Source organism: Nycticebus coucang, chromosome 18, assembly GCF_027406575.1.
Source record: "Nycticebus coucang isolate mNycCou1 chromosome 18, mNycCou1.pri, whole genome shotgun sequence".
Taxonomy (NCBI): Eukaryota; Metazoa; Chordata; class Mammalia; order Primates; family Lorisidae; genus Nycticebus; species Nycticebus coucang.
The window spans coordinates 29,595,449-29,620,619 of record NC_069797.1 but is presented as its reverse complement, the minus strand read 5'-3'; the positions used below and the strand labels follow the sequence as shown (position 1 = coordinate 29,620,619).

The 25,171-nt window shown below is 51.7% G+C and overlaps 1 protein-coding gene across 8 annotated transcripts in view; it reads left to right on the top strand.

Moving 5' to 3' along the window:
• Positions 1 to 25,171, top strand: part of RPH3AL (rabphilin 3A like (without C2 domains)) — a 158,448-nt gene that overhangs the window by 131,606 nt on the left and 1,671 nt on the right. For all 8 annotated transcript variants that reach the window (XM_053567774.1, XM_053567775.1, XM_053567773.1 and 5 more), the window contains 2 exons: positions 21,696 to 21,809; positions 23,322 to 23,468. In XM_053567774.1, the coding sequence (XP_053423749.1) occupies positions 21,696 to 21,809; positions 23,322 to 23,468 (261 nt within the window). The remainder of the gene's footprint in view (positions 1 to 21,695; positions 21,810 to 23,321; positions 23,469 to 25,171) is intronic.

Here is a 25,171-nt window from a genome sequence, read left to right as displayed (position 1 = left end):
GGTATACACAGAGCAGGTAAGGAGTCCCAAGGGTGGACCCTGAGGGTGCTGTGGCCTCCTCCATCCTTCCCCTTAGCTGCCCTCACGGCTGGGGCGTTCTCCTGCTCAGCCCTGTCAGGGCGTGTTCATGCCCCTCACACCGAGGGAAGAGATGTGACCATGGAAACAGAAGCTGGTGGACACTGGTGGGTGTGGGATGTTGATTCCAGCCAGTTGAGGAGAAGAGGCCTGAAGCCTGCAGGGACAGCTATAGCCTAACACCTAAAGACCATCACCTCCCTGTCTGGTCCAGATCAGTACATGCACACACATTAACGTGTGCACACGCACACACACCCTGGGGAGGAGCAGAAGCCTTGCCGCTTCCTCAGCCACGCAGACACACAGATGGCCTCTTAATTACATGGGCGAGGAGGCCAGTGGCCCCACACAGTTGGGGTCAGCACCGCTGATTAACAGAGTCTGACTGAGGCTGGGCCAGACAGCGCAAGGCTCCTCATGTCCGTGTGTTCTCCCTCTGAGGTCCTGGTGGTAGGGTCTCCCTCAGGTCCCTCTCTGCCAGGCTCATGCTGGCACATCACAGTGGTGATCTAGGTGGCCTTACTCATGTGACATGTTTCAGTCAGCCCAGGGACAAGAGGGTAGTGAGGGCTGCTGGCTAGGCTGGTCACAGTGTCTTGGGCGGCATCTGGCCCACACTAAGAGGGGGTACAGAGGCTATGTGGATGTGGGGGTGGGCGTGACTGAACTTGGGGGGGCCCAAGGTCATGGGGCGCAGGAAAGAGGAGAGCTTGGGGGGAGGGTGCTGTCTGGGAGGCAGGAGGAAAGAGAAAAATTCTGTCTCATGGAAGCCAAAGTGCCGGGTTTGTAAGGAGGGGCTGTGGAGGGCTACGAGCACTCAAGGGGCACCACTTCCAGGCCCACTCCTGGGTGGGTGTGATGCCCTCTTTAAGTCACCTGTGCAGAAACCAGGGACTGTGCTGTCTGATTGAGTTTGGTCCCTTGACCGCCCCAAATCTGGCCATGTACTCACAGGGGTATTTGGTGGCCAGCAGGCACCTATGGGAGGCCAGGCAGGCCTGGCTAACTGGAACTGTCCTTCCAGCAGCAGTCCTGGGCCTGTTGGTAGAGGGAGGAGCCCTCCAGGAGGCCAATCCCTACCAGCCTTTCTGTGGCTCCAGGTGGTCCATGTGGCCTCATGATGAAGCCCATGGCAGCTGTTGGGGAGGGCTTGGCTAGGCCTGCCTCTAGGAAGGCCCCCAAGTGGCCAGGGGTTACCACCTCAGTCTCAGGTCCTTCTCAAGCTCCTAGCAGCAGATCACTGGTGCAGAGATCTCACTGGGCCTGTTCAGTGTGCTGCCAACTAGGGACCTTGTAGTGTTTTTCCAGCCTCAAGAATGGCTCCCCCCAGGCAGTGCCTGTGGCTCAGTGGGTGGCGTCGGCCCCATATACCAAGCATGATGGGTTCAAATCCGGCCCCAGCCAAACTGCAACAAAAAAATAGCCAGGCGTTGTGGCAGGTGCCTGTAGTCCCAGCTACTCAGGAGGCTGAGGCAAGAGAATCGCCTAAGCCCAGGAGTTGGAGGTTACCGTGAGCTGTAACGCCATGGCACTCTACCCAGGGTGACAAAGTAAGACTCTGTCTCAAAAAAGAAAAAAAGAATGGCTCCCCCTACATCCAGCCCCACTACCCATGGTACCCTGGTACCAGGCAGCTGCCAGGGCTCAGGGCTCTAGCTGTGGCCCATGGCAGAGACTATCCGGCAAGTGCTGCCCCCACTGCACCATATTCAGCCCAGACTGAGCTCAGAGAAGACAAAGAGTGACCACACGAAGGCGTGGTCTCCCACACACACTGGTCTCGCCCCCACGTGGGCGAGCTACAGCTAACGTGGGCAGGCAGACTTCTCAGCAGGTAACATAGGGGAGGCACAGGATAGAAGCTTATCAGGTGAATGAAAGAATGCGTGAATGCCCAGTTGATCTACCCACTCCAGGGTATGTGAAAGGCTTAGGGAGGGTTTTTACTACGGCTGGCAAGCTCCTCTGGGTCAGGGGTCTGCTGGGCAGCCTCAGGAGATATTTGGAGACTATTAAAACCCCCTGCCCTCAGGAAGCAGCTCTCCTTCTGGCCCCTGCCTCTGAGGACCCACCCCAAAGCCAGCATCCTTCTCCTCCCCTGAAATCTCCCTTACTGGCTTGAAGAGGGGAAGAGAGGGAGAGGAAGACAGGGGAGAGAGAGAGGGGGAGAGATGGGGGAGAAAAAGAGAGAAGGGGAGGGAGAGTGTTCACATTCTGGTATGTCTTCTTATAAAGGCACTAATCCTATTAAATCAGGGCCTCACCCCTCTGACTTCATTTAACTTTAATTACTTTCTTAGAGGCCCCATCTCTTGGTTTGTTACCAGATGAAGAGGGTCCGGCTGCCTGTCACTGTCAGCCAATATGCAGAGATGGGGATAGGTCTACCAAACTTTGTCAGGTGGCCAGGATTCTGGAGAACAGTGAGAGTAGCCTCTTCAAGACTGTTCTGTTCTTACATTTCCAACATTACAGTTTTGTACGTTTAAATTCCAAGTGAAGACTATGTTAACTCTTATCTTAAACAATAATCTGCAGAACCCATGACTCAAACAATTGACAGCATTCTAATTTAAAAATTAATCTCCTGGCTCCTATAGCTCAGTGGCAAGGGCACAGCCACATACTCAGGAGCTGGAGGGTGTGAACCCAGCCCCGGCCTGCCAAACAACAATGACAATTACAACCAAAAAAAATAGCTGGGCGTCGTGGTGGGTGCCTGCAGTCCCAGCTACTCAGGAGGCTGAGGCAATAGACTCAATTGCTTAGGCCCAAGAGTTGGAGGTTACTGTGAGCTGTGACGCCACCGCACTCTACCGAAGGTGACATAGACTCTGTCTCAAAAAAATTAAATAATTAAATAAAATTAATCTCCTAAATCAGTCCACCTAAACTACTCAAGATAGGTGTCTTTAGGGTGAGAGCTAATTTACAGAACAGTAAGAATGAGAGATGGGGGTGAAGGTCAGGCAGGACCTAAACCGACCAGACCCCCTGTGTCACGTCTGCCCTAGCCGGACAGACTCCATCTTATTCTCACTAAATGTGCTTTCATACTGGGGGTCAGGACTTCGACATATGAATTATGGTGGTAGTGGGGATCAATATTAATGCTATATAACATGGATGAACCTTGAAAATGTTATGCTAAGTGGCAGACTCATAAACAAAAGAACTCATAAGTATGTATTATGATTCCATTTATATGAAATGTCCAGGATAGGCAAACCCACAGAGACAGAAAATGCCAGAGATGTCAAAAAAATGTATGCACATTTAAAGAAATCTATGTATTACTTTGCAAAGTTGACTTGAATTATGGTAGCAACCAGTGGTATGACATTTGCTCAAAAGATGGCGTTAGGGCCAGCTGTGGTGGCTCACGTCTGTAATCCCAGCACTCTGGGAGGCGGAGGTGGGTGGATTGCTTGAGCTCATAAATTTGAGACCAGCCTGAGCAAGAGTGAGACCCCATCTCGAAAAATAGCTGTGCATGGTGGCAGGCACCTATAGACCCAGCTACTGGGGAGGCTGAGGCAAGAGGATCTCTCGAGCCCAAGAGTTTGAGATTGCTGTGAGCTGTGACGTAACAGCACTCTACCGAGGAGTGACAAAATTAGACTCTGTCTGAAAAAAAAGAATGATATTAATCAAATGAATGCTAGTGTCACCATGTGACAGGCAGGATAGTCAAAGAAAATGGCGGAGGAGGCATGGCTGTCGCTGGAGGAGCACAAGACCACTTTGGAGCAGTATTTGAAATTGGAGAATGCTATGGCAGCATGACAGCAGCGCGAACGTGCAGCCCGCCTGACAACTGCACGCATTGGTGATAAGCTGGAGATACAGGGCATGGGAACAGCACCCACAGCAATTCGAGTGGACACTTTGGTCTGTGCTGCTCACGTAGTACTTTGCCGCAGTCAGCAGCGTCTGGAGGCTGATGGTGACTGTTTTGAGCACGTCCTGTAATTGTAGACATCAAATGTGACTCGAATTCATCTTTTATCATTGTATGTTGAATATTACATTTTAAAAACAGTTTATTTCTTTTCGTAAAATGTGTGTACATGTTTTTGGTTGTACCTCCTGTAGATTAGTGGGTGTCAGGAGTAGAGGAGAATTGTGTGAAATAGGGTACAGGGGTTTCTTTCAGAGGTGATGAAAATGTTTTGAAATTAGATAGTGTTACCAACCTTATAACCATACTAAAACCCACTGTATTGTATTTTCAAAGGGTGAGTTACATAGTATGCAAATCATATTTCTTTTTTCTTTTTTAGAGACAGAGTCTCACTTTATTGCCCTGGGTAGAGTGCTGTGGCGTCACAACTCACAGCAACCTCCAACTCCTGGGCTTAGGCGATTCTCTTGCCTCAGCGTCCCAAGTACCTGGGACTACAGGTGCCCGCCACAACACCCAGCTATTTTTTTTGTTACAGTTTAGCCAGGTTCGAACCCACCACCTGCAGTACATGGGGCCAGCACCCTACCCACTGAGTCACAGGCACCGCCTACAAATTATATTTCACTAAAACAATAAAGAAAAGCTTAACAAAAATCACTTTTTTGTTTGTTTGTTTGTTTGTTTCGAGACAGAGTCTCACAATGTCACCCTTGGTAGAATGTCGTAGCATCAAAGCTCCCAGCAACCTCAAACTCTTGAGCTCAAGTGATCCTCTTGCCTCAGCCTCTTCAGTAGCTGGGACTATAGGCACCCACCACAACACTCAGCTATTTCTTAGAGATGGGTTCTGGCTCTTGCTCAGGGTGGTCTCAAACTCGTGGGCTCAGGCAATCCACCCACCTTGGCCTCCCAGAGTGCTAGGATTACAGGTGTGAGCCACTGTGCCTGGCCTCAAAAAAATCACTTTTTTAAGAATAGCAAGGGTAGGCTTGGCTCCTGTAGCTGAGCAGCTAGGGTGCCAGCCACATACACTGGAGATGGCGGGTTCAAACCCAGCCCAGGCCTGCTGAACAACAATGACAAGTATAACCCAAAAGTAACCGGGTGTTGTGGTGGACACCTATAATCCCAGCTACTTGGGAGGCTGAGGCAAGAGAATCGCTTAAGCCCAAGAGTTTGAGGTTGCTGTGAGCTGTGATGCCACGGCACTCTACCAAGGGTGACATAGTGAGACTCTGTCTCAAAAAAAAAAGAATAGCAAGAGTAGTAGGAAGAATTTCCTGACCAAAGTTTAAAGTTTATTATAAAATTATTATAATCAATAAAAACAATGTAGTCTTGGCACCATGATAAATAGAATATTTATTTGTTTATGTAGAGAATAAATGGACAAGTGGTTTGGAATAGAGAACGAATAGACCTAAGAATGTACGGCAGTGAAACATAGGTAGCTTTCCAATTCAGTGGGAAAATGACAGATGTATTTACTAACTGGAGCTCTGTAATTAGATTTCTTTCCCCTCTATGTGCATCCAGAAGCACACTGCAGGTAGATTAAAGATCTAAATGGTCAAAATAACACAATGAAAGTCCTGGGGGGAGATTAGAAAGGTTTCTTTCCCCTGTGGTTTTTCTTTGCAGTTTTTTTAGCTGGGGCTGGGTTTGAACCCACCACCTCCAGCATATGGGGCCAGCGCCCTACCCTGTTGAGCCATAGGCGCCACCCCCGCCCCCCATGTTATCTTAAGGAGAGCTAGTGATTGCACTGGCACCTGTAGGGCAAAGTGGAAATCCTGACCCCCTGGATTTCCTACTCTCCGTCCTCTGGACCTTGGGTGTTGATTTTGGCCAAGGATTGGCCTGCCGACCACTTGGTGAGCCCCAGGAAGGCCCTCCCAGCAGGCCCTCTCAGCTGGATTGAGCTGTTCCTGCTCAGGGGAACAGCAGGGCCTGAGTCCCTCCTGGTGATTGGCCCCCAAGTCTGACCTGGCTGCCTCCAGCAGAGGTTTCCTTCCACCTGATCCACCCAGACAGAATGTGTGCTCTGCCTTATATTCTCTGGCACATGATTGCTTCATGTTTATGACAGCAATAAATAAAGTCAGCTTTTGTACACTGCTTGGTCTTTTTGGTTCCCTGTGAAATAAGGAGTATAAATAGGAGAACCAGCCCTGAGGGCTCTTGGTTCATAATCCCTTTAAAGCTGGGCCCACCTCTTCTACAGACTACTTTCCTTTGAGTTGAATTCCCACAGAGAGATGTGGGGGTAGGGGCTTGGAGGGTACCATATTAATCTGGCATATTTGAGTAATGAGAGGTTATATCTTTTTGTCATAGAATAGGAATCTTAGAACAAAATCAACTTTTGTTCAGCAGCTCAGAGGTATCCAGACAGAGTGTTTCAGTTCTTACTCTTTCCCTCATAGTCACAAGATGGTTGCTGCAGCTCCAGCCATCGCTATAAAGAGGAAGAAAGATAAAAGTGGAGGCTGGAAAAGCAAGCTGTTAGCTTCTGCAGCCTTGGGGATGGAAGCAAGGGAGAGGAGGCTGGTACTAGTGCTAGACAATTCATCCCACAGTGCCTGTCACACCAGTCACAAAGCTGATTCCCTAGGAGAGCCAGAGACTTCAAAGAGACCGAACTCCTTAAGTGTGGAAATTATTCTCACATAGAATTTTATGCTTCTCTACCTCCAATGCCAAGGACACTTAATAGGATATGGCTTCTTTCTCTCTCCCACCTCCAGTGCTGTGCACAAGAGGGAGCACTGCCCTGAGTTGGCTTTGTGTTTGGTCCACCTGCCTTTCTCATTAGGTGCTGAGCACCTGAAATGGGGCCTGAGTCCAGAGTCCATGCAGGGTATACTGAGGGCTTTTTATGACACATGTTCTTTTCTCAGGTGGGACCCACGAGCTGAGTTCTCAGGAGACTGACCCCAGAGTTTGTGAGGCTTTGCTATGTTCACCTCTCCCTGGGAGTCTGGGGCCAGGTGGCTGAGAGGGGACCCATCTTCAAAAGCCTTTGACGTTGCCCTGTGGCCTGGCCAGGTTTAGGGTGACAATTCTACTTTGTCTTCCACCCCAGACAATAAAAAGACCTATGAGTGAGTATCAATACCCACTTTCTCCTTCCCTGTTTCCTTAGAGATGACAGAGGACCAAAAGTCCTGAGCTGGGGCACAGGGAGCACCAGGCGGGGAAACATTCATTTTCCCTTCTCTGCTGAGGTCCAGGCCACAGCCCCCCACCCCCACCCCACCCCCGGGACCCTCTGTAGGAGCCCTGCCGCCTCCCACCTGTGGAGCACAGCTTCCTGGCTGGCTTTGAACAGGGTGACATGCCAGCTCCCTCCAAAGTCACTTCCAGAAAAGTACTTTGAGGTTTGGTATTTATTCCAGTTGGGTAGTTTTATGAAAAATAAGGGTTTCGTTATCCCTTCCCTGGTTCTTAGACTTTCAACAATTTTTTAAAGTCTTGAACTGTGCGCCTATCTGTGAGAGCCTTGGGGAACTGCTTGGGTTGAGCAGCTTGGGGTCAGTTCAGGCTGCGCTTGTTTCCCTGGGGCTGCACGTCCTCAGTGATCCCTGGCTCCCCTGCCCCCCCACCCCACCCCATCCTGGAGAAGCCGAGTCACTGTGCTGGCCCCGCCAGAGCACTCCGTGACTCACGGTCATTATCTCATTTGATGCTCAGAGCTGCGCACGGGGCAGCTACAGACAGTGAAATTGGCACTTCATGATGGATGAGGAGGGGGACGTCTGCCCAAGGTCATGGAAGGCTGCTGGGCTGTGGCCGAGGGGCCCTGGGACCCCAGCTTCTGACTTCCAGCCCCACACCACTCCCTCACAGATGGAGCATGGAGTCATGCTCCCACACAAGTCTCCACACACGCTGGCTTCTTCCTTTCTGACATGGTCAAGGGATGTTTAGTTGCCATGATCAGAGCCCACTGAGGCTGACCTGAGTTAGGGGGTTGCTGCCAGGCCGCTAAGGAAGGTTCTTCAGAAGCAAAAGGCAGGCAATGAAGGCTGGTGAGCTGGAGGTGGAGGGTGTGGCCAGGCTGCCCTGCCCATGCACCTGCTACCCTCCCCCACCTGCCCTGCAGGTTGTCCCCTCTACACTTAGCACCCTGCTCTGAGCACCCCACATCCAGATTTGGGAGAGGAAGTGTTTGGCCTCACTCATTTCTGTTCAGAGTATCCTTTTTGTGTGCAGCCTGTAGCCACACATAACTGATGGCATGGCCAGTCAGGGCTACTTTGGGCAGGGCAGGGGGACATTTGTGTTTCCTCCATCCGTAGCCGTCCAACCACAGAACTAAGTGTTGGGTATCTGATGGGAGTGAGCGCCCCGTCACTGGGAGCATTCAAGCATGGGTGGAATATTAGGGTGGGGATCCTGTGGGTCGGAAACTGGGAAAAGCTCACTATGGGCTATTCTTCTATATCCAGAAGTATACCCCATGTTGGGACCCGGGCTGGGGCGGGGATATGTTTTGTGTCCCAAGGTGGGGAAAGCCATGTGGCCCACACAGACTTTGAACCTGAGACCTCTGTCTCCTTAGCGCAGAGCCACAGCCGACTGAGCTAATAAGCAGTCCCGTGGCAGTCGTTTTTCCATCAAACGCATATGCTGTTTCCTGACTTTTTAACGCAGCTGTGCTATTTATACCAGTAGATCCATTCATTCTTAATGAGCCGCGGTTGTGGATTGTAAAATGTTTTATTTTCAGACAGGATTGCTCACTGCCCAGAGCCAGCTGTTGCTATGCCGCCTTCCTTCTTTCTCTGTTCCTGACATATTAGCATTTTGGAAGCTGATGGGAGGGCTCAACCACCCTCTCCCCACCCCAGTATTTCTCTAGCAGACTCTGCATCCTGTGTGGCTATGCCATTTCTGTCACACAGGCCAGCCATGGTATGTGAATTCCCCAAAGCCTTCAGAGCAGCTGGGAGTGTAGTATCGTGCATAGGTGGGTGCCAAAGGGGCTGGAGTTTGCAGAAGGAGGCAGAGGAGTGTAGGAGAGCTTCATATTGGGAGGTGGATGGTGTCTGACTTTGGAGGGTCGGACATTCATCATATTATGGATCACAAACTGGTAGAGGAGTGACTTGATCTGGCTTGTTGCTTAAAATTCATCATCAACTTATTTAAATGTGGAGAATTTCTCCTTTCTCGAAAGGAGCTCTCGCTTCCTTTCTGAAAATCAGAAGTTCTGCCAGCACCTCCCCTCTCCAGAGAAACTGGTCAGCCTAAGCAGCCCCTTCTCTCTTTGCCGCAGTCCCCACCCTTCCCTATTACTGACACCCTTTCAGCATCACTCTTGCAGAGTTATTAAGAAGAAAGGGAAATTGTTCTTGTTTCATGTCCCTTTGAAAAGAGAGAATAGTGGGCAGCGCCTGTGGCTCAGTTGGTAAGGCGCCGGCCCCATATACCGAGGGTGGCGGGTTCAAACCCGGCCCCGGCCAAACTGCAACCAAAAAATAGCCGGGCATTGTGGCAGGCGCCTGTAGTCCCAGCTACTTGGGAGGCTGAGGCAAGAGAATCGCTTAAGCCCATGAGTTGGAGGTTGCTGTGAGCTGTGTGAGGCCATGGCACTCTACCGAGGGCCATAAAGTGAGACTCTGTCTCTACAAAAAAAAAAAAAGAAGAAAAGAGAGAATAGCAGATAGACCAACAGGAATACTTATTGCAAGAAAAATGGGCACACTTCTCTGTGCAAACAAAGGATTCTTGTATTCAGCCCCCTTCACCCACTGACCGTACCACCTGGCCGGTGGAAGGCAGGGGCCCACTCATGTTATGTCTGTGGGTCCCCACCTGTAATGCTCTGTGTCTATTGTGAGCAAGGAGGTAACCCACCACCGTCACATGCACAGCCTGGCCAGTGCAGCCTACAGGCCAGTGCTTACAGGGCTCATGAGTGTGTCTGTGTGTTTAAAGACAGAGTCTTACTCTGTCACCCTGGCTAGAGTGTGGTGGTGTCATGGTTCACAGCAACCTCAAACTCTTGGGCTCAAGCGATCCCCTTGCCTCAGCCTCCCAAGTAGCTGGGACTACAGGTACCCACCAAAATGCCTGGCTTATTTCTTTATTTTTAGTAGAGATGGCATCTTGCTCTTGCTCAGGGTCATCTAGAACTCCTGAGCTCAGGCAATCCACCCGCCTCGCTCTTCCAGAGTGCTAGGATTCCAAGCGTGAGCCACCACACCCAGCCGTGAGCTGGTGTGGTTTAACAGAGGACTCCTGGCAGGAAAGCCTTGACTTGAGAAGTCCTTTTTTCCTCTCTGGGTGTTGGTTTCCCCACGAGTAGGATGAATGAAGGGTTGGGACAGAGATTCAGTTCTCTTTCAGCTTTCACATCTTATGTTTTTAAACCCGAGGGAATGAAATTTTACTGAAGCATTTCAGACGGGGGGCAGCGCAGGGGCCGAGAAAGCAGCTCTCCGATCATACACTGAGATCACCTCGACTGGAAAGACCAGCCCATTTCTGAGTTGTCCCCACCCTCCTCACACACACATGCACACACGCACCATCTGGACACATGCTGCTAGTGAAATCCCGCCGTACCCACCCAGCCCCCCGCACACTGTGTCTGTGATCGGTGCTCGCTTAGGGCTAGGAACTAACTGAATTTTCCTTCCAAAGTCCTATCCCCAGGTCACCTCTGATGCTTTATCATCACCTTCTCTGTCTCTTGTTACTCTACTCCCCGGATGAGATCTCTAGTCCTGTAGAGATGGAAGAACCTAGGATTTATTTTATACACACACACACATACATGTATGTCTGGTGGCTTCTATTATCTATACCATACATGTACATATCAAGATAATAGAGGCCGCCAAACATACACACAAACACACAAGCCGGAAAGAACTGTTTAGAGAAGACGGAGGTGAGTGAGTCTCCATAGTGCTGTGAGTCCCACCTGACTCCCAGAAAGCTATCGAGACTCAGCTCCTCCTGGTGAGGTGTGCTGTATGGGTCAAGGAAACAAGCAGAGTCACATCAGACAGCCTTGTCTGGGGCGCCATTCCAGCCTGCCATCTGGAGCACTGAATGTCATCTGTCCCACTAGAGACAGAGGACAGGGAGTGGGGGTGGTGCTCAGTTGGCCAAGGCCGCTGTGGGCCCCACTGGGAGAAACACTGATGGGTCTTGTGTGGCCGACATTCAGCCAGACTCAGCTGAAGTCCCCGTACTGTTTACCAGTTGGTCTGTGCAGGCGAAAGGGACAGTCTTCGGGACTCAGTGCTAAGTGTTGAGGTGAAAACAGCAAGAACAGTATTTGCCATGGACGACACGGTTGCTTGTGGCAGGCTGCGCCGTGCATCCGCTATTTCATGTCATCCCCCAACAACCTGTGGCAGGCGTACTACTGTGGTTCCATTTTACAGAAGAGGAGACTAAGGCATGGAGAGGTCTGATAACTTACACTGTAATGTAGGAAAGCAGAGAAATACCTGTAGCATTCAGGAAACCTTGCCCTTTCCCTAAATCCCAGGGAAGTAGAGGCCTGGCTATGTTTTGAAAGGGAAGCCCACACATACGGATTTGTCTTAACCTTTGGAGCCATTGGTTAAGCCAAACACAAGCCAAATGGTGATGGGTGTGAGTGGAGGAGCTGCCCTCAGAAAAGATGCCCTGAACGTGAATGAGCTGCTGTGGCCCCCTTGCTGCACCCCACCATAACCCCACCAGCCCACCTGCCTGCCTGCGTGTCCTTGCTGACTTGAACATGGATTTCCCAAGAGCTAAAGGGCCAGGGCCAGAGGCCCTTCAGGAGCACGGCTGTCATCTCTAATTTTCACAAACCTGATGACAGCCTTAGCTGATAGGTCAATTCCAGCTTCAAGGTGAGGTCTTGGGGCTCCTTGCCCTATCTCAGCCTCTGGCTTCAGCTGGGCCAAGGTACACAGAGCTCCCGGGGTGTGCCAGGCCTGTGCTGGGCCCTGCCTTACCCAGTAAAACACATCCATTGCCGGCTACTCACCTGTCTCGCAGTGTAAAGGTATAGCTTAATTCCACCTACTCCAGATTTACTGGCCTTTGGGGACCCGGGTGAAGTGAATAAAGGTGGGCCTGCCTGCCACGTCTGACTCCTATAGAGCCCTGGAGATAACAGTGCTGACTGCATTGAGCTCAGCAGCCTGCCCAGGGCCTGCTGTCCATCACAGGGAGGCTGGCCTTGAGGCTGGGGCCGCGCTGCTTCCTTGCTGCTGGGTCAGGAGCGGACAGCAGGGACAGAGTTTCCATGCTGGAAGGTGGGGCCTCCGGTGCCCCTGGGGTAGACCTGGGATCCAGGCAAAGAAAGAAGCCCAGCACACAACTAGGCTCTGAGCACAGCCTGTATGTGCCTGAGGAGGAACTGAGCGTCCAGCCCAGGTGAGGGAGACCAAGAAAACTGGGCCCTGAGGAAGTGAGGCAGAAAGGTCTGGGAGGGGGAGACAGAGAGGCTGGCAAAGGCAGAAAGGAACCAGAAGATACTCCAAGGAAACAAAGTATACACAGAGAAATTGACACAGAAAAGAGGGAAATAAAGACAAGAGGCAAAGGCAGAAAGATTTTATTTTATTTTGGGGGAGTGGGGGGACAGAGTCTCGCTATGTCACCCTCGGTGGAGTGCTGTGGCATCACAGCTCACAGCAACCTCAAACACTTGGGCTTAAACGATTCTCTTGCCTCAGCCTCCCACATAGCTAGGATTACAGATGCCTGCCACAACACCTGGCTATTTGTTGTTGTTGTTGCAGTTGTCATTGTTTAGCTGGCCCAGGCTGGGTTCAAACCCGCCAGCTTCAGTGTATGGCTGGTGCCCTAGCCGCTGAGCTACAGGCACCAAGCCCAGAGACAGATTTTTAAAAAACGTTGGTGAGAGAGTCACCAAGATGAAGTAAAGAAAAGATAAAGGCCCAGAGACACACAGAGAAGCCAGAGTGTGTGAAGGCACTTCGCATCCTAGAAGGCATGGCCAGGAGGTAGGCACTTGTGTTTTATCTCTGCCACAAACCTAAAGCAATAATCCATCCCCGGATTATTGGGTGGCAGAGCACATCTAAGCTCTGTTCTCTATGTGCCCTAGCCGGGAGCCTTTCTCCTGAGCCAGTGGGGCTGTCCTAGCCCTAAAGGTGGCACTGCCTGGCCTTCATTTTCACTGCTCTGCATCTGGGATGCCTGGCACGCCCCAACCCCAGCCATTGTATCCGTCTAAATCATGCCTTCCCTTAAATTCCACCTCTTCCAAGAAGCCTTCTCTGATTGCCCCTCCCCCAACACCCCCATGAGTGGACCCTGTTCTCTCTGGAGTGGGCTACTCTTGTCCTCCACTACCCACCCCTCCTTCTGTCTGGAGCTCCTCAAGTGAGGGCAGGGACCACAGGATTTCAATGCTGGCAACCACATCTCTATTGATTTGAGGATTTGTCTTCATTACCTGGTGCCTCCTGTCTGTCTCCGAGCCTGAAGGAGGGAGTAAATTGAAATCGATGGCGAACAAGTAAGCAAGTGTGGGCAACCCTCCACTCCCCGAGCTCCTGGCTGGGTCTGCCCTGCCTCCTCTGATGCCTCCCTGTCTGGGGCCGTCCCCAGGTCCCACACCATCAAAACACAGGTGCCACCCCCTACCCAGTCCTCTGGGGTGGACCCATGCCTGTCCCCATTGTGCAGATGAGGCTAGGGTCGTCAAGTTGGTGGCCTGTCCTGGGGACAGGGGAGGGAGCCAGGCACTGAGCCTCTTCTGGCTGCCAGCGTACCCCTCCCTGTGAGGACAGGCTCCCTGGGCCTCAGGGCCCTGGAGGAATCTCTAAACCAGAGGGAGAGCCTGTTTCCCCGGCCCTGCCACGGTTGTGAGAGATGGGCGGACTCTGAGTGAACAGAGCACTCTCTCCCAAGGGCCCACTTATCCTGTGTCCATGGCAACCACCTCCGATAGCTGCTCCCCCATTTGTCCCTCACCCAAGCTGAGGGCCCTAGTGGCCCTCTTGATTGTCTCTTGAGGAGGAGGCCGGAGAGGTGCCTGATTAGAGGAAAGCCTTGCTCTTTGTGGGAGACGGAGGCAGCAGATAAGCCTCTGGGGCCTCCTTGCCCCTGGCTGGCCACTGTGTGCTGGACACCTGCCAGTCCTGCTGTCTTGGCATGGGAACATTTTTTGGAGGAGAGCTCATGTTTACTGAGTGCCCACTTTGCTCAAGGCCCAGCAGTGGGGGCTGAGGGAGGAAATGCCGCTTGAGGCCTGGCCTGGCCCTCAGATGGTCCCTGGGACAACAGAGGACGTCAAGGCAGGTATTCATAGAAAAAGAAATGTGACACCAGACGGTGTCTGGTGGGGAGGGAGGGCGGTCCAATCTTCCATCCTCTCCCTGGGCCTAAGGAGACTTTTCAGTAGAGGAATGATATAAATGGGTTCCCAGGGACTGAATTGGATTCTAATATTTTTTTTTTTAAAGACAAAATCTCACTCTGTAGCTCAGGCTACAGTGCCCTGGCATCAGCCTAGCTCACAGCAACCTTCTAGTTCACCCCTGACAACCAAGGTTGGGATCCACCTCTGGATGAACCCACCAAACTCCTGGGTTCAAGTGATCCTCCTGCCTCAGCCTCCCAAGAAGCTGGGACAATAGGCGCATGCCGTAACACCTGGCTAATTTTTCTATTTTTAGTAGAGACTGAGTCTCATTCTTGCCCAGACTGGTCTCAAACTCCTAAGCTCAAGCCTCCCAGAATGCCAGGACTATGGGTGAGAGTCACCGTACCTGGCCTGGATTCTAATTTTTTTTGTTGTTTTTTTGTTTTAAGTTTTTGGCTGGGGCCGGGTGTGAACCTGCCACCTTCAATATATGGGGCTGGCGCCCTACTCCTTTGAGCCACAGGCGCCGCCCATTCTATTTTTTTTCTCTGTGGTTTTTGGCCGGGGCTGGGTTTGAACCTGCCACCTTCGGCATGTGGGACTGGCGCCCTACTCCTTGAGCCACAGGCGCCGCCCTTTTTTTTTTTTTTTAATTTTAATATTTATAGGCTTGTATAGCTTTTAAAACTTGCAGAGCCTTTTGTCTTATTTGACCTTATTTTGTGGGCAGTTATTTTTGTCTCTATTTTATAGATGAAGAGAATGAGGTTGAAGGAGATTAAGATATTTGCCCAAGAGCAGAGGTGGATCCCAACCTTGGTCGTCAAGGGTGAACTAGAAGTCTAGAGAGAAGGGCACACTGGGAGTACAGAGAAGGGACTAGCCTGCTGGAGGGGAAGATTTCAAAGCGAGCAGAGCCATTAGGGTGAGGCAGGACCCTCAGTTGCCCCAAGTACTGTGTGAGGTGGGAGAGCAATGATTCTGGCAATATGACAGCCCTGGCTTCCAATCCCAGATCTGCTTTGTACAGTCTCCCAACGTCCTGTGAAGCCCAGCTTAGGATCCCACACTCCCTCAAAAGAAGCAAGTGTGTCCCTGTGAGGCTGGCCTGGGCACCCCAGAGGCCAGCCCACTGCCAGGTGCTGTGGGCCTGTGAGTTCACAATGTTGCTCAAATCAAACAGCTGTCATTTAAGCACCTATCATGTGCCAGGCGCTGTCAGTGTTACCTCCAGTAAAGCTCACAACAACCCAGGGAGAGAGCGACCACGCCCCGATTTCATAGATGAGCCCACGGAATGCACAGAGAGGTAAAGAAACCAGACCAATGTCACACAGCTGGGAAGCAGCAGAGACAGGGCACAAGCCTGAGTCTGTCTGCTTTGCCATCCCACAGTCCCCTCCCGCTGCCACCAAAGTGAAGCCCCAGACTCAGGAGCTGTCTCAGGCCCTGAGGACCCTGTTTGGTGTGCAGGCAAGGCAGCTCTGTGTCTCTGCAGCTGTGCCCGCCTGGTGGGACGGGGAGGGTAATTAGGAATGTCTGTGCACTCCCCAGGGCCTAATCATCATTCCTTTACATTAAAAAAATTTTTTTTTTGTTTTTAGTATGCAAAATTTTCCACCATCTGCTTTGCCTTGGCAGAATGTTTGCTGAAAATATCTCTCTTCCTCTCTAATTCCCATAATTTCTGGGGGCTTTGGGAGCCTCCAAGCAGAGCAGCCGAAGCTCTTAAGTTCCTCCCAAGCTCATAGGCTGCCGGCTGTCCTTGTGCCAGGCAGCGATGTCAAGTGGCCCAAAAAGGATGTCCCCCACCCCCCGACCCCCTGACCAGGGCAGGCTCTCTACTGATCGGCTGACCAAAGTTGAATCCCAGGATTGAGACCCAAGTGGCTGCCCAGGTCAGCCACTGTGTTTTTCAGCAAAGCCCAGGGAGGTGCCAGGGGTCATGGAAAGAGGCAGTGGCCAAGCAGAGCCTAGAAGCCCCCCAAGCCCCAGCGCAGTGGGCCCATCAGCTGGCATCCCGCCCGTCCCCTGGATTGTCCCAAGACAGCAGCTGTTACATGTGTCCTTTGAGCAGTCCAGAAAGACTTTCCAGAAGGAAAGACTCTTCTCCCCTACTTCATGTTCCAAAACTCTGAGTTTCCATGGTGACGGTCAAATTGCAAATACAGCAAGAGTGAGCTGGTGGGGGGAAGGGAGGCTGGCCTCTCCCCAGAGAAGTGGGCACGGCTGGCACCAGGGCTGGCCCCTGCTGAGGAGGAGCGCTGGGCAAGCAGGGCGGCCCTTCTGGGGAAATCTCAGGGATGCCAGGTCCCCAGCAAAAGGCGCAGACCACTGTGGAGGGAGCCCCAGAGGAGAAGTCCTCCCCTCCCTGCCCAGCGGTGTGCCTGGATGAACCCACTTGATGATACCTCCTCCTCAGGAGGGCTATTGGGGCAGCCTTCTCCCGGGTGTTCTCCCATCTTCCATCTGAAAAGTCAGGCGTGGGCAGAATACAGCGCTCATCAGCGCACCATCCCAGACTCAGCCTTTGGGGAATTAAAGGAACGAGAGAAAAAATCTGCCTTCAGACACACTGAATGTTTTTGGTGAGGCTGGAAGAGCAAGGGCCGAGAGATTTATGAGCCTGAAAGCTTTGTTAATAGACCTGGGAGATGGACGGGCACAGCTGCTGTTCAGGGAGAGTGGTGGCAACGGCATTCGAATGGCAAATTAGCCAAGGTTTGGGCTTTACAGTGATGTTTCACTGGGAGAAAGAAGAAAGGCTTCTTCCTTCACCGCTGGAGGAATCTGTGACTGTTTGGGTGAATGGCGTTTGCACCAGGCCAGGGGCCCTCTCTGTGTGTCTCTTACCCACCTACTGTAAATACCGAGGCCAGGCACAGACACTGCCCACTCGCTTTGGTTTGAGGAGAGTTTATCAGAGAGCATTAGAGATGGGATTTGGGTCTGCACCACAAAGACCTCTAAGCTAAGGCCAGGCCCCAGCTTGAAATCCCAGACACAGGAGCACAGATGCTCCAGTCAAAGGAGCGCGCGTCAGAGAGAAACGAGTCTGTCTCATGGGTGGGCTGGTCTCTGCTCTGCAACACCTTCGTGAGATCTATTGTCATCTGAGGCTGCTCCCACCTCTTCCATGGCCATGACCCTTTGGGGTTTATAAAACGTGATAAAGAGCAAGCCAGCTGACTGCACATTGGGGAGGTTTTCTGCTTTTGTTTTTAACCCTTGTGCAACCAAGGCATCACATGAGGACTAGGCAGTGTGGCGTTCTAAGCCCACCACCAAGGTCGCCGTTTGGGGCAAGACGCGTACCTCACTGTTCTTCCAACATAGCACGACACAGTCACCTTATAGCCATAGCCTGTTCCTAGCCCAACTCTGTGACCATGTATGACAGATGATAAAATAGAAGATGGTGGAGAGATGGGGTAGATGACTTTGCCTCATAACCCGAGTCCTAGGACATCCCATCTCATCAGCTCCTTCCCAGCCCTTTGGCATCTGCCCATTAGCACCAAAGGACCCAGGTATTACTGGACACCAAGGGCCCCAGGCCTCTTCCTGACCCCAAATTACGTAGATCTTGCATGTCGGCCATGGGGAAGATGGGTCATTCCAAGTCAGAAAGCACGAATAGATTGTAAACATCTCTGGCAGAGACATGGAGAAACCAACATGGAGGTTGGTCACTATGCTCTCTGCAGGGCTGTCCCACTGCGTAGCATTTCAGCAGCTTAGACTCTCCCCTATCCCAGGGAGGATTGGCCACAGTCCTCAATTTCTTTGCAGCTGCCCCAAGGAAGACAAGTTGACTACTTGCCCCTGGTGACTAACAGGAGTCCCTGCCTCCTGGGCACATCCTTCTGCCCCCTTAGTCATGGAACCCACCAGGTTGATGTTTAGCCAGTGAGTGAGTCAGAACTACATAAATGCTTATAAAACAGATACCCATGAGGTCCAGTCTTAGTGGATTCACAATGAAAAGCCACACCGTCCAGGACCTGAAAAGCAGTGACAAAATAAGTCAGGCTTTATTTTATTTTAGAGACAGAGTCTCACTCTATTGCCCCCAGTAAGGTGTTGTGGCATCATAGCTCACAGCAACCTCAAACTCCTAGGCTCAAGCAATCTGTCTGCCTCAGCCTCTGAGTAGCTGGGATTGCAGGCACCCACCACAACACCTGGCTAATTTTTCTGTTTTTAATAAAGACAGGGTTTTGCTCTTGCTCAGGCTCGTCTCGAACTCTTGAGCTCAGGCAATCCTCAGCCTCCCAGAGTGCTAGGATTACAGGTGTGAGCCACTGCACCCAGCCAGTAAGTCAGATTTTAACTTGCATTTCTCAAAGTCGGTGAAGGAAGCACCTGGACCACATTGGCAGCTCAGCCCCATCTCCTCTCAATGCTGCATCACAAATGCACAAAAAGCCAAAGCAGACTCTTCCTGGCAGGCAGGGAGGGAACAAACCGGAGCAGAAAAAGGCAGAGCCCTGAGCAGACGGAAGGAAGAAACGCCAGGATCCCTCACGTGCTAGTGGTTCCTGCCTCACCTGCAAGGGCTGGGTCCACAGGCCAGCCTCATGTGTGGACCCGATTCGGTCTCAGCCCTTGAAGAGCCTCACAGTCTGCGGTGGGGGGAGCTGAGGACAGAAGAAAGCAAGTGGCAGTTATAGCAGAGAGCACATGGTGTCCAGCCAGCCTGGGCACTGGGAGTGGGGAGGGGTTCCTGGAAGGGGGTGGTGCCTGAACTCAGCCTCAAGAAGAGGGGTGGGCAGGGCTTCCTGGGCAGAGGGGAGCGAGTCGTGGTGCCAGGTGGGGCCAGCAGTTTGGCAAGAGCCTGGGGCGGGGACAGTGGTGCTGCAGATGCAGTTGGAGAGGCAGACAAAGGGCCAAGCTCAGGGTGATCCTGGGGCCATGGGAGCCTTTAAAGGGGGTAAAGGTGCAATTGTGTTTTCTCTGGAGCATCCCCCACTGGGCAGAGGAGAAATCATGGGGAAGCTCCTGCTGGAGTCCATGGGGCTGTGAGCTAAACAAGGCCAGGGTGACATGGCAAGCAGGCGACTAATTCCAGAACCATTTAGGTCAGTGGTTCTCAACCTTCCTAATGTCATGATGTATTTTCATTATTACAAAGAGGCTGAGACCCACAGGTTGAGAACCACTGATTTAGGTGGTGAAACTGGCAGAACATAAAGATGAGAGAGGGGTAAGAGCCACTTAGTCATCTGACCTTCAAGACACAGCCACTGTGTGCCGGCCACTCAGCTAGGTGGCCCAGGGCCGAGATCTCTTAGAACTAGAATGGAGGTGGACAGCCCCAGCCCTCTGATTGCCTGGTTCTGTGAGCTGTGACTCCCTTAGCTGAAAGGTGACATAGGCTGAAGGCATGAAGACTTTCCAGAAGGCTCTCAAGTCAGGATGGAAGCTACCATTTCTCCTTTGCATACCCATAATGGATTTCCCTAACTGACTAGGGTTGTTCAGAGATCCAGCAGATAAGGGTCATTCAATTCCCAGAATGTGCCTGGCATAAGAGCCCAACCCGTCCTACCTCCCTCCACCAGCACCATGCATTCCTCACGTCAGACATGCTGCCAGATGCCTTGGACTCCTGCCCCATCCCCTAAGTCAGTCACCTGGGAGAGCTGGGTACTTAAAAAAAAATCTATTATAAGCCAGGCATGGTGGCTTAGGCTTGTAGTCCTAGCCATCTAGGAGGCTGAGGAGGGTGGATTGCTTGAGGTCAGAAGTTGGAGACTAGCTGAGCAAGAGCGAGACCCCATCTCTACTAAAAATAGTAAAACTAGCCGAGCATGGTGGTGGGCATGAGGCCTTGAAACCTCAATCTCCTGGGCTCAAGCGATCCTCCTGCCTCTGCCTCCTCAGTAGCTGAGAACACAGGTATACACCACCACACCCTTTTTTAATTTTTGGTAGAAGCAGGGTCTCGGTATGTTGCCCAGGCTGTTCTTGAACTCCTGGCCTCAAGCGATCCTCCTGCCTTAACCTCCCAGAGTGCTGGGATTCCAGGTGAGAGCCATGTGCCTGGGCTGCCAGTGCTGTTAAGCTCCTCTGCCAATTCAAATAAACTGAAACTAGAGTCACAGACAACACAACATGCATGTGATTTATACATGAAAGATCATATGGGCTCAATCTCAAAGAAGCACCCAAGCCTGACATCCAAAGAGATTGGCAAATAGATGGTACATTTCTATGTTTAAAATTAAAATAGAATGTTTAAAAGATGAATATATCCTGTATTATGACTCCCACTGTTGATTAGCCAGCCAAATCTCATCCCATTTAGTCCAGAAACGAGAGTTTCTACCACAGCGGGTGTTCACTAGGAGAGCATGCTCCGTCTCCCCTTGCTGGGATCCCAGCCTGGTCTGTCTGGTTCCCTTTGCAGTCACAGGACCCCACTGTGAGTTACTGGGTGAACCAGGATGAGAGCCCAGGCCTGCTGGCTCCCAGTTCAGCTCTTCAGTGCAATCGGCTGATTATAAGCCAGCCTGCTGGGGTTTGAATCTTACTGCCATGAGCAAGTGCCTTGGTTTCCTCCCCTGTAAAATGGGGGTCATGACATTTCCTACCTTTTAGAGTTGTTCTAAAGCTTTCATAAATTCATATTTGTGTACTCACCAGTCATGGTGGCTCAGGCCTGTAATCCCAGCTACTTGTAAGCTAGGTGGGAGGATCACTTGAGGCCAGGAGTTCTAGACCAAACCAGGCAACACAGAGAGGATCCCATCTCTAAAAAAATTTTTTAACATACCTGGGCATGGTGGTGCACACCTGTAGTTCCAGCTACTTAGGAGGCTAAGGCAAGAGGTTCACCTGAGCCCAGGAGTTTAAGGCTGCAGTGAGCTATGATCATGCCACTGTACTCCAGGCCTGGGCAACACAGAAAGATGCTGTCTCAAAAAAATAAAAAGTAATGTGAAGTGCCTGAAATGTTCTGTGAGGGTCAGCCACTACCACGGCTCTCATCACTGCAGGCCTTTTATCTTTTGTGGAGGCCTCAGAGCTGTTGTCCTTGCACCAAAGGTGATAGTCAGCTGCTACCACAGGGGGGTGACATGTGGAGATGGCTGGCTACAGAGTGACCTCTCTCTGCTGGTGTTGGTCACCCTGGGCCCAAGTCCCAACCTCCTCACGCTGGGACTCATGTCTCTGGCAGAGAGTCCCTACCTTTCCCTAGGCCATCGTTTCACATCCCCAAAACAAAAGGGCCAGCCAGCTGAGCTTCTGTACCATTTTGTCATAGCAGGGTGCCCTGCCCCCTCTCTCCAAGATGCCTGCTAGTAATGGCCAGTAGGGGTGACCTCATGTGCCAATGTCTATCTTTTCCAGTGGTTTCCAGCGACAGTGACAGTGACTCAGATCTCAGCTCCTCCAGCCTGGACTACAGACTCCCACACACTGGGGTCAAGGACCCAAAAGGTGACAGGCCCTCAGGGGAGTCAGGTAAGTAAGGGAAATAACACTGCTTGCTTCCGAAGGCTCAGGCTACAGTGGCTTTTCATCCCAGCTGGTGTCCAAGGGGTGGGATGGCTCAGAGCTAAAGCTTTCGCACCCCTGAACACGTGCCCTCTGCCTGCATACCCGGTGTTCCTCTCAAGCTCACCTGTGACCATTCCTCAGCTGAGATTGTGCTTTATAAATGATGAGAGCTGTGAAAACCAGGTACAGAGCTCCCTGCATCAACTCAGTTCTGCACTGAAACTGCAATGGGATCCCCAGCATGTGCCATGGCCTACTGGGCTTGCATTTCCTTCTTGTTATCAAGCAAGACGGAACAGGTGGTCTCCAAAGTGACTTTTGATTTTGACATCTCTGAGCTCACCTCTCTGAACCTGTTATATGAAAGAGGGTTACCTGGGGCATGGAGGCTGGAGCAGAGAAGGCCTGGGAAAAGAAAGGCATTCTTCTTTCCTTCAAACACATGAACAGCTTCCGGGGAAAAAAAGCCAGCTTCATTCAGAACTGCTCCACAGGTTAGAACTGAAATCTTTAAAAAAAGCTTCAAGGAGGCTGATTTTAGCCCATAAGAAGAGCTTTATAATAACTGCTCTAAACTGTAATGAAATACCTTGGGGTGCTGTTCTGGGGCCAAGATTGGGAATGGAAGTTTGGGCTAGATCAGAGACAGCAAATGCCTGGCACACACACCACTGCTCCCCATCTGTGACCATGGCAGACATCACTAGTTGATCAGGATGGCCTTCCCCACAGAGCCTTCATGTGCCCTCAGAATCTTCCTCAGTACAGTTTCCAAGTGGTCAGCATCATAGGTGGAGATGACACAAGAGATGAAAACTGTCCCTGAATTACAGGACTTCTTGGGCCCCTCAGGCTAAAGATTCTACATTAGAAAAATGTGAAGGAAACTTGCCAGCCTTGGTTTTCGGGGCAGGGTGTACATTCCCCTCCCCGCCCTGCTCCCCACTGTGACAGCACTTATCCCCTCCCTTCACACCCTCTCTCAGCTGTGGCCAAATAGAACTAGGAGATAGGAAAAGACTGAGCAAAGTATTCCAGGCTCCATATCTGCTCTCTTGGCCAGGCAAGGACTAAAAACCATGTTTGAGTGAGGATTCTACTTAGTAAAGGCAGTAGTTAATATCTCTGTCATTAGGTCAGCTGAAATCTACACCCTTCCCCCATTCTATGAAGGTAGGAAAAACTCCTAATAATGGCAAATGTTTGTGTTGGTGGCTTGTTACTTACAGACAATACCTGCAGGCCTCTTCTGTTGCCTGAGTGTATCTTGGACCCTCAGCAGTGGCCAGAGGATGGGGTCCTGCCAGGATCTGACAGCCACATGGATAGAGGGACAGTTCCCAGGGCAGGGAGCTTGCTGGACAGACAGTCCCACAGGGACCACGCTAATTCTAAATGCAAAGATTTTTGATCAGCTTCTTGTTGGGCTGAGCTTATCCTTGTCCCAGTATGAGATCCACATCTGGTCTCTTACAGGTAGCAGTGTGGAGGCCCCCAGGATGGGGCTTACCCGCCCACCCAGCCACCTTTCAGGGAGCCAGAGCAGCCTGGCCAGTGAGACTGGGGCAGGCTCTACAGACCCACAGGGGGGCAGCCTGCCCCGGGCTGACCCCAAGGGCCCTGGTAAGTACCTGGCTGCTGCCTGTTCCACTGCCCCCATGGCCCTCTCCATTCCTCCCTCCCTCATCCAAGACTGGAGAGTGCTAGGTGACATTGTCAATTCTCCATGTTTACTGAAGGCTGCGCTAGACACTGGGGAGCAGAGGTGAGCCAGACCCCATCCCTGCCTGCAATGAACAGAGAGAGACCCAAAATAATATTGGTAACCATCCCTGTTCACTCTTGGGAATTACAGTGGTGGTCAAGACCATCCTCTGCTTTACAAAATGGTCAAAGTGTTTCTCCATCTCTGTGGTGGTCACAGTAACTCCTGTTTCTTTCTTTTTTTTTTTTTTTTGTAGAGACAGAGTCTCACTTTATGGCCCTCGGTAGAGTGCCGTGGCCTCACACAGCTCACAGCAACTTCCAACTCCTGGGCTTAAGTGAGTCTCTTGCCTCAGCCTCCCGAGTAGCTGGGACTACAGGCGCCCGCCACAACGCCCGGCTATTTTTTGGTTGCAGTTTGGCTGGGGCCGGGTTTGAACCCGCCACCCTCCGTATATGGGGCCGGCGCCTTACCGACTGAGCCACAGGCGCCGCCCAAGTAACTCCTGTTTCAACAGCATCTCCTGTGTGCCACACAGTTCAGCCTCATCCAGCCCATCATATGCCCAGCCTGACCTGGGAGCAGTGTGAGACAGCCCTTACCCTCCAGAAACCTGCCACCTTGCCGAGGAAGCCAAATCAACCCACCCAAAACAGAGTCCAGCCCCAGGTCCTAAGAGGGAAATTCCAGAACTACTGGAGCAGGGCCATGGAGCCCTGGTTCTCCCTAGTATCTCTAAGATCAACTTCCAATCAATGGGCAGAGTAGCAGGAGGTTTATCCCCCAATTTGATGGGTTTGGAAACTAGGGCACAGAGTGGGTAAGGGGAAGTGTCCAAGGCTCCCACCCTACCCGCTACCCACTGTGCTAGGTCCTGACCAGTCCAGGACCCTCATTTGAGCAGGGGACAGGAAAGGTCTCCTCATACTCAAGCCAGAGAAATCTGCAAGTGCAGGACCAGCCCCCAGTCTCCTTCAAGAAAGAAGCTCCAAGGCCAGGCACAGTAGCTCACACCTGTAATCCCAGCCCTCTGGGAGGCTGATGCGGGTAGATCGCCTGAGCTCAGGAGTTTGAGATCAGCCTGAGCAACAGTGAGGCCTCATCTCTAAATATATATGGGTGTTGTGGTAGGCACCTGTAGTCCCAGCTATTTGAGAGGCTGAGACCAGAGGATCACTTGAGCCCAAGAGTTGGAGGTTGCTGTAAGCTGTGACACTACAGCACTCTATCCAGGGTGACAAAATGAGATTCTGTCTCAAAAAAAAAGAAAGAATCCCCAGGTAGGTAGGGCCCCTCCATGACCAGAGGATTCATAGGTACATGAGTGCATCAGACCCCAGGTGTGACACCCAGCAGCCACCCACAGGAACCCCTCACCCTACCTCCTCCCCGCTCTCCCATTTGGTGGTTCCCCAGAAGCTACAATGTCTCCAGGGAGTGGAAGGTACCTGTTGCCCTGGAGTAGACCTGTTCCCTCCCTCTCGCCTGCTGAAGTCCACTTGGGGACAGTTTCAAATCAGGCAGGCCTGAGTTCTAGTTTCATCCCAGCCACACATAGCTATGTGACTGTTGGCAGACCATAAGCCTGAACCACATGAAACTGCAGTTTGGCAGGTGAGAT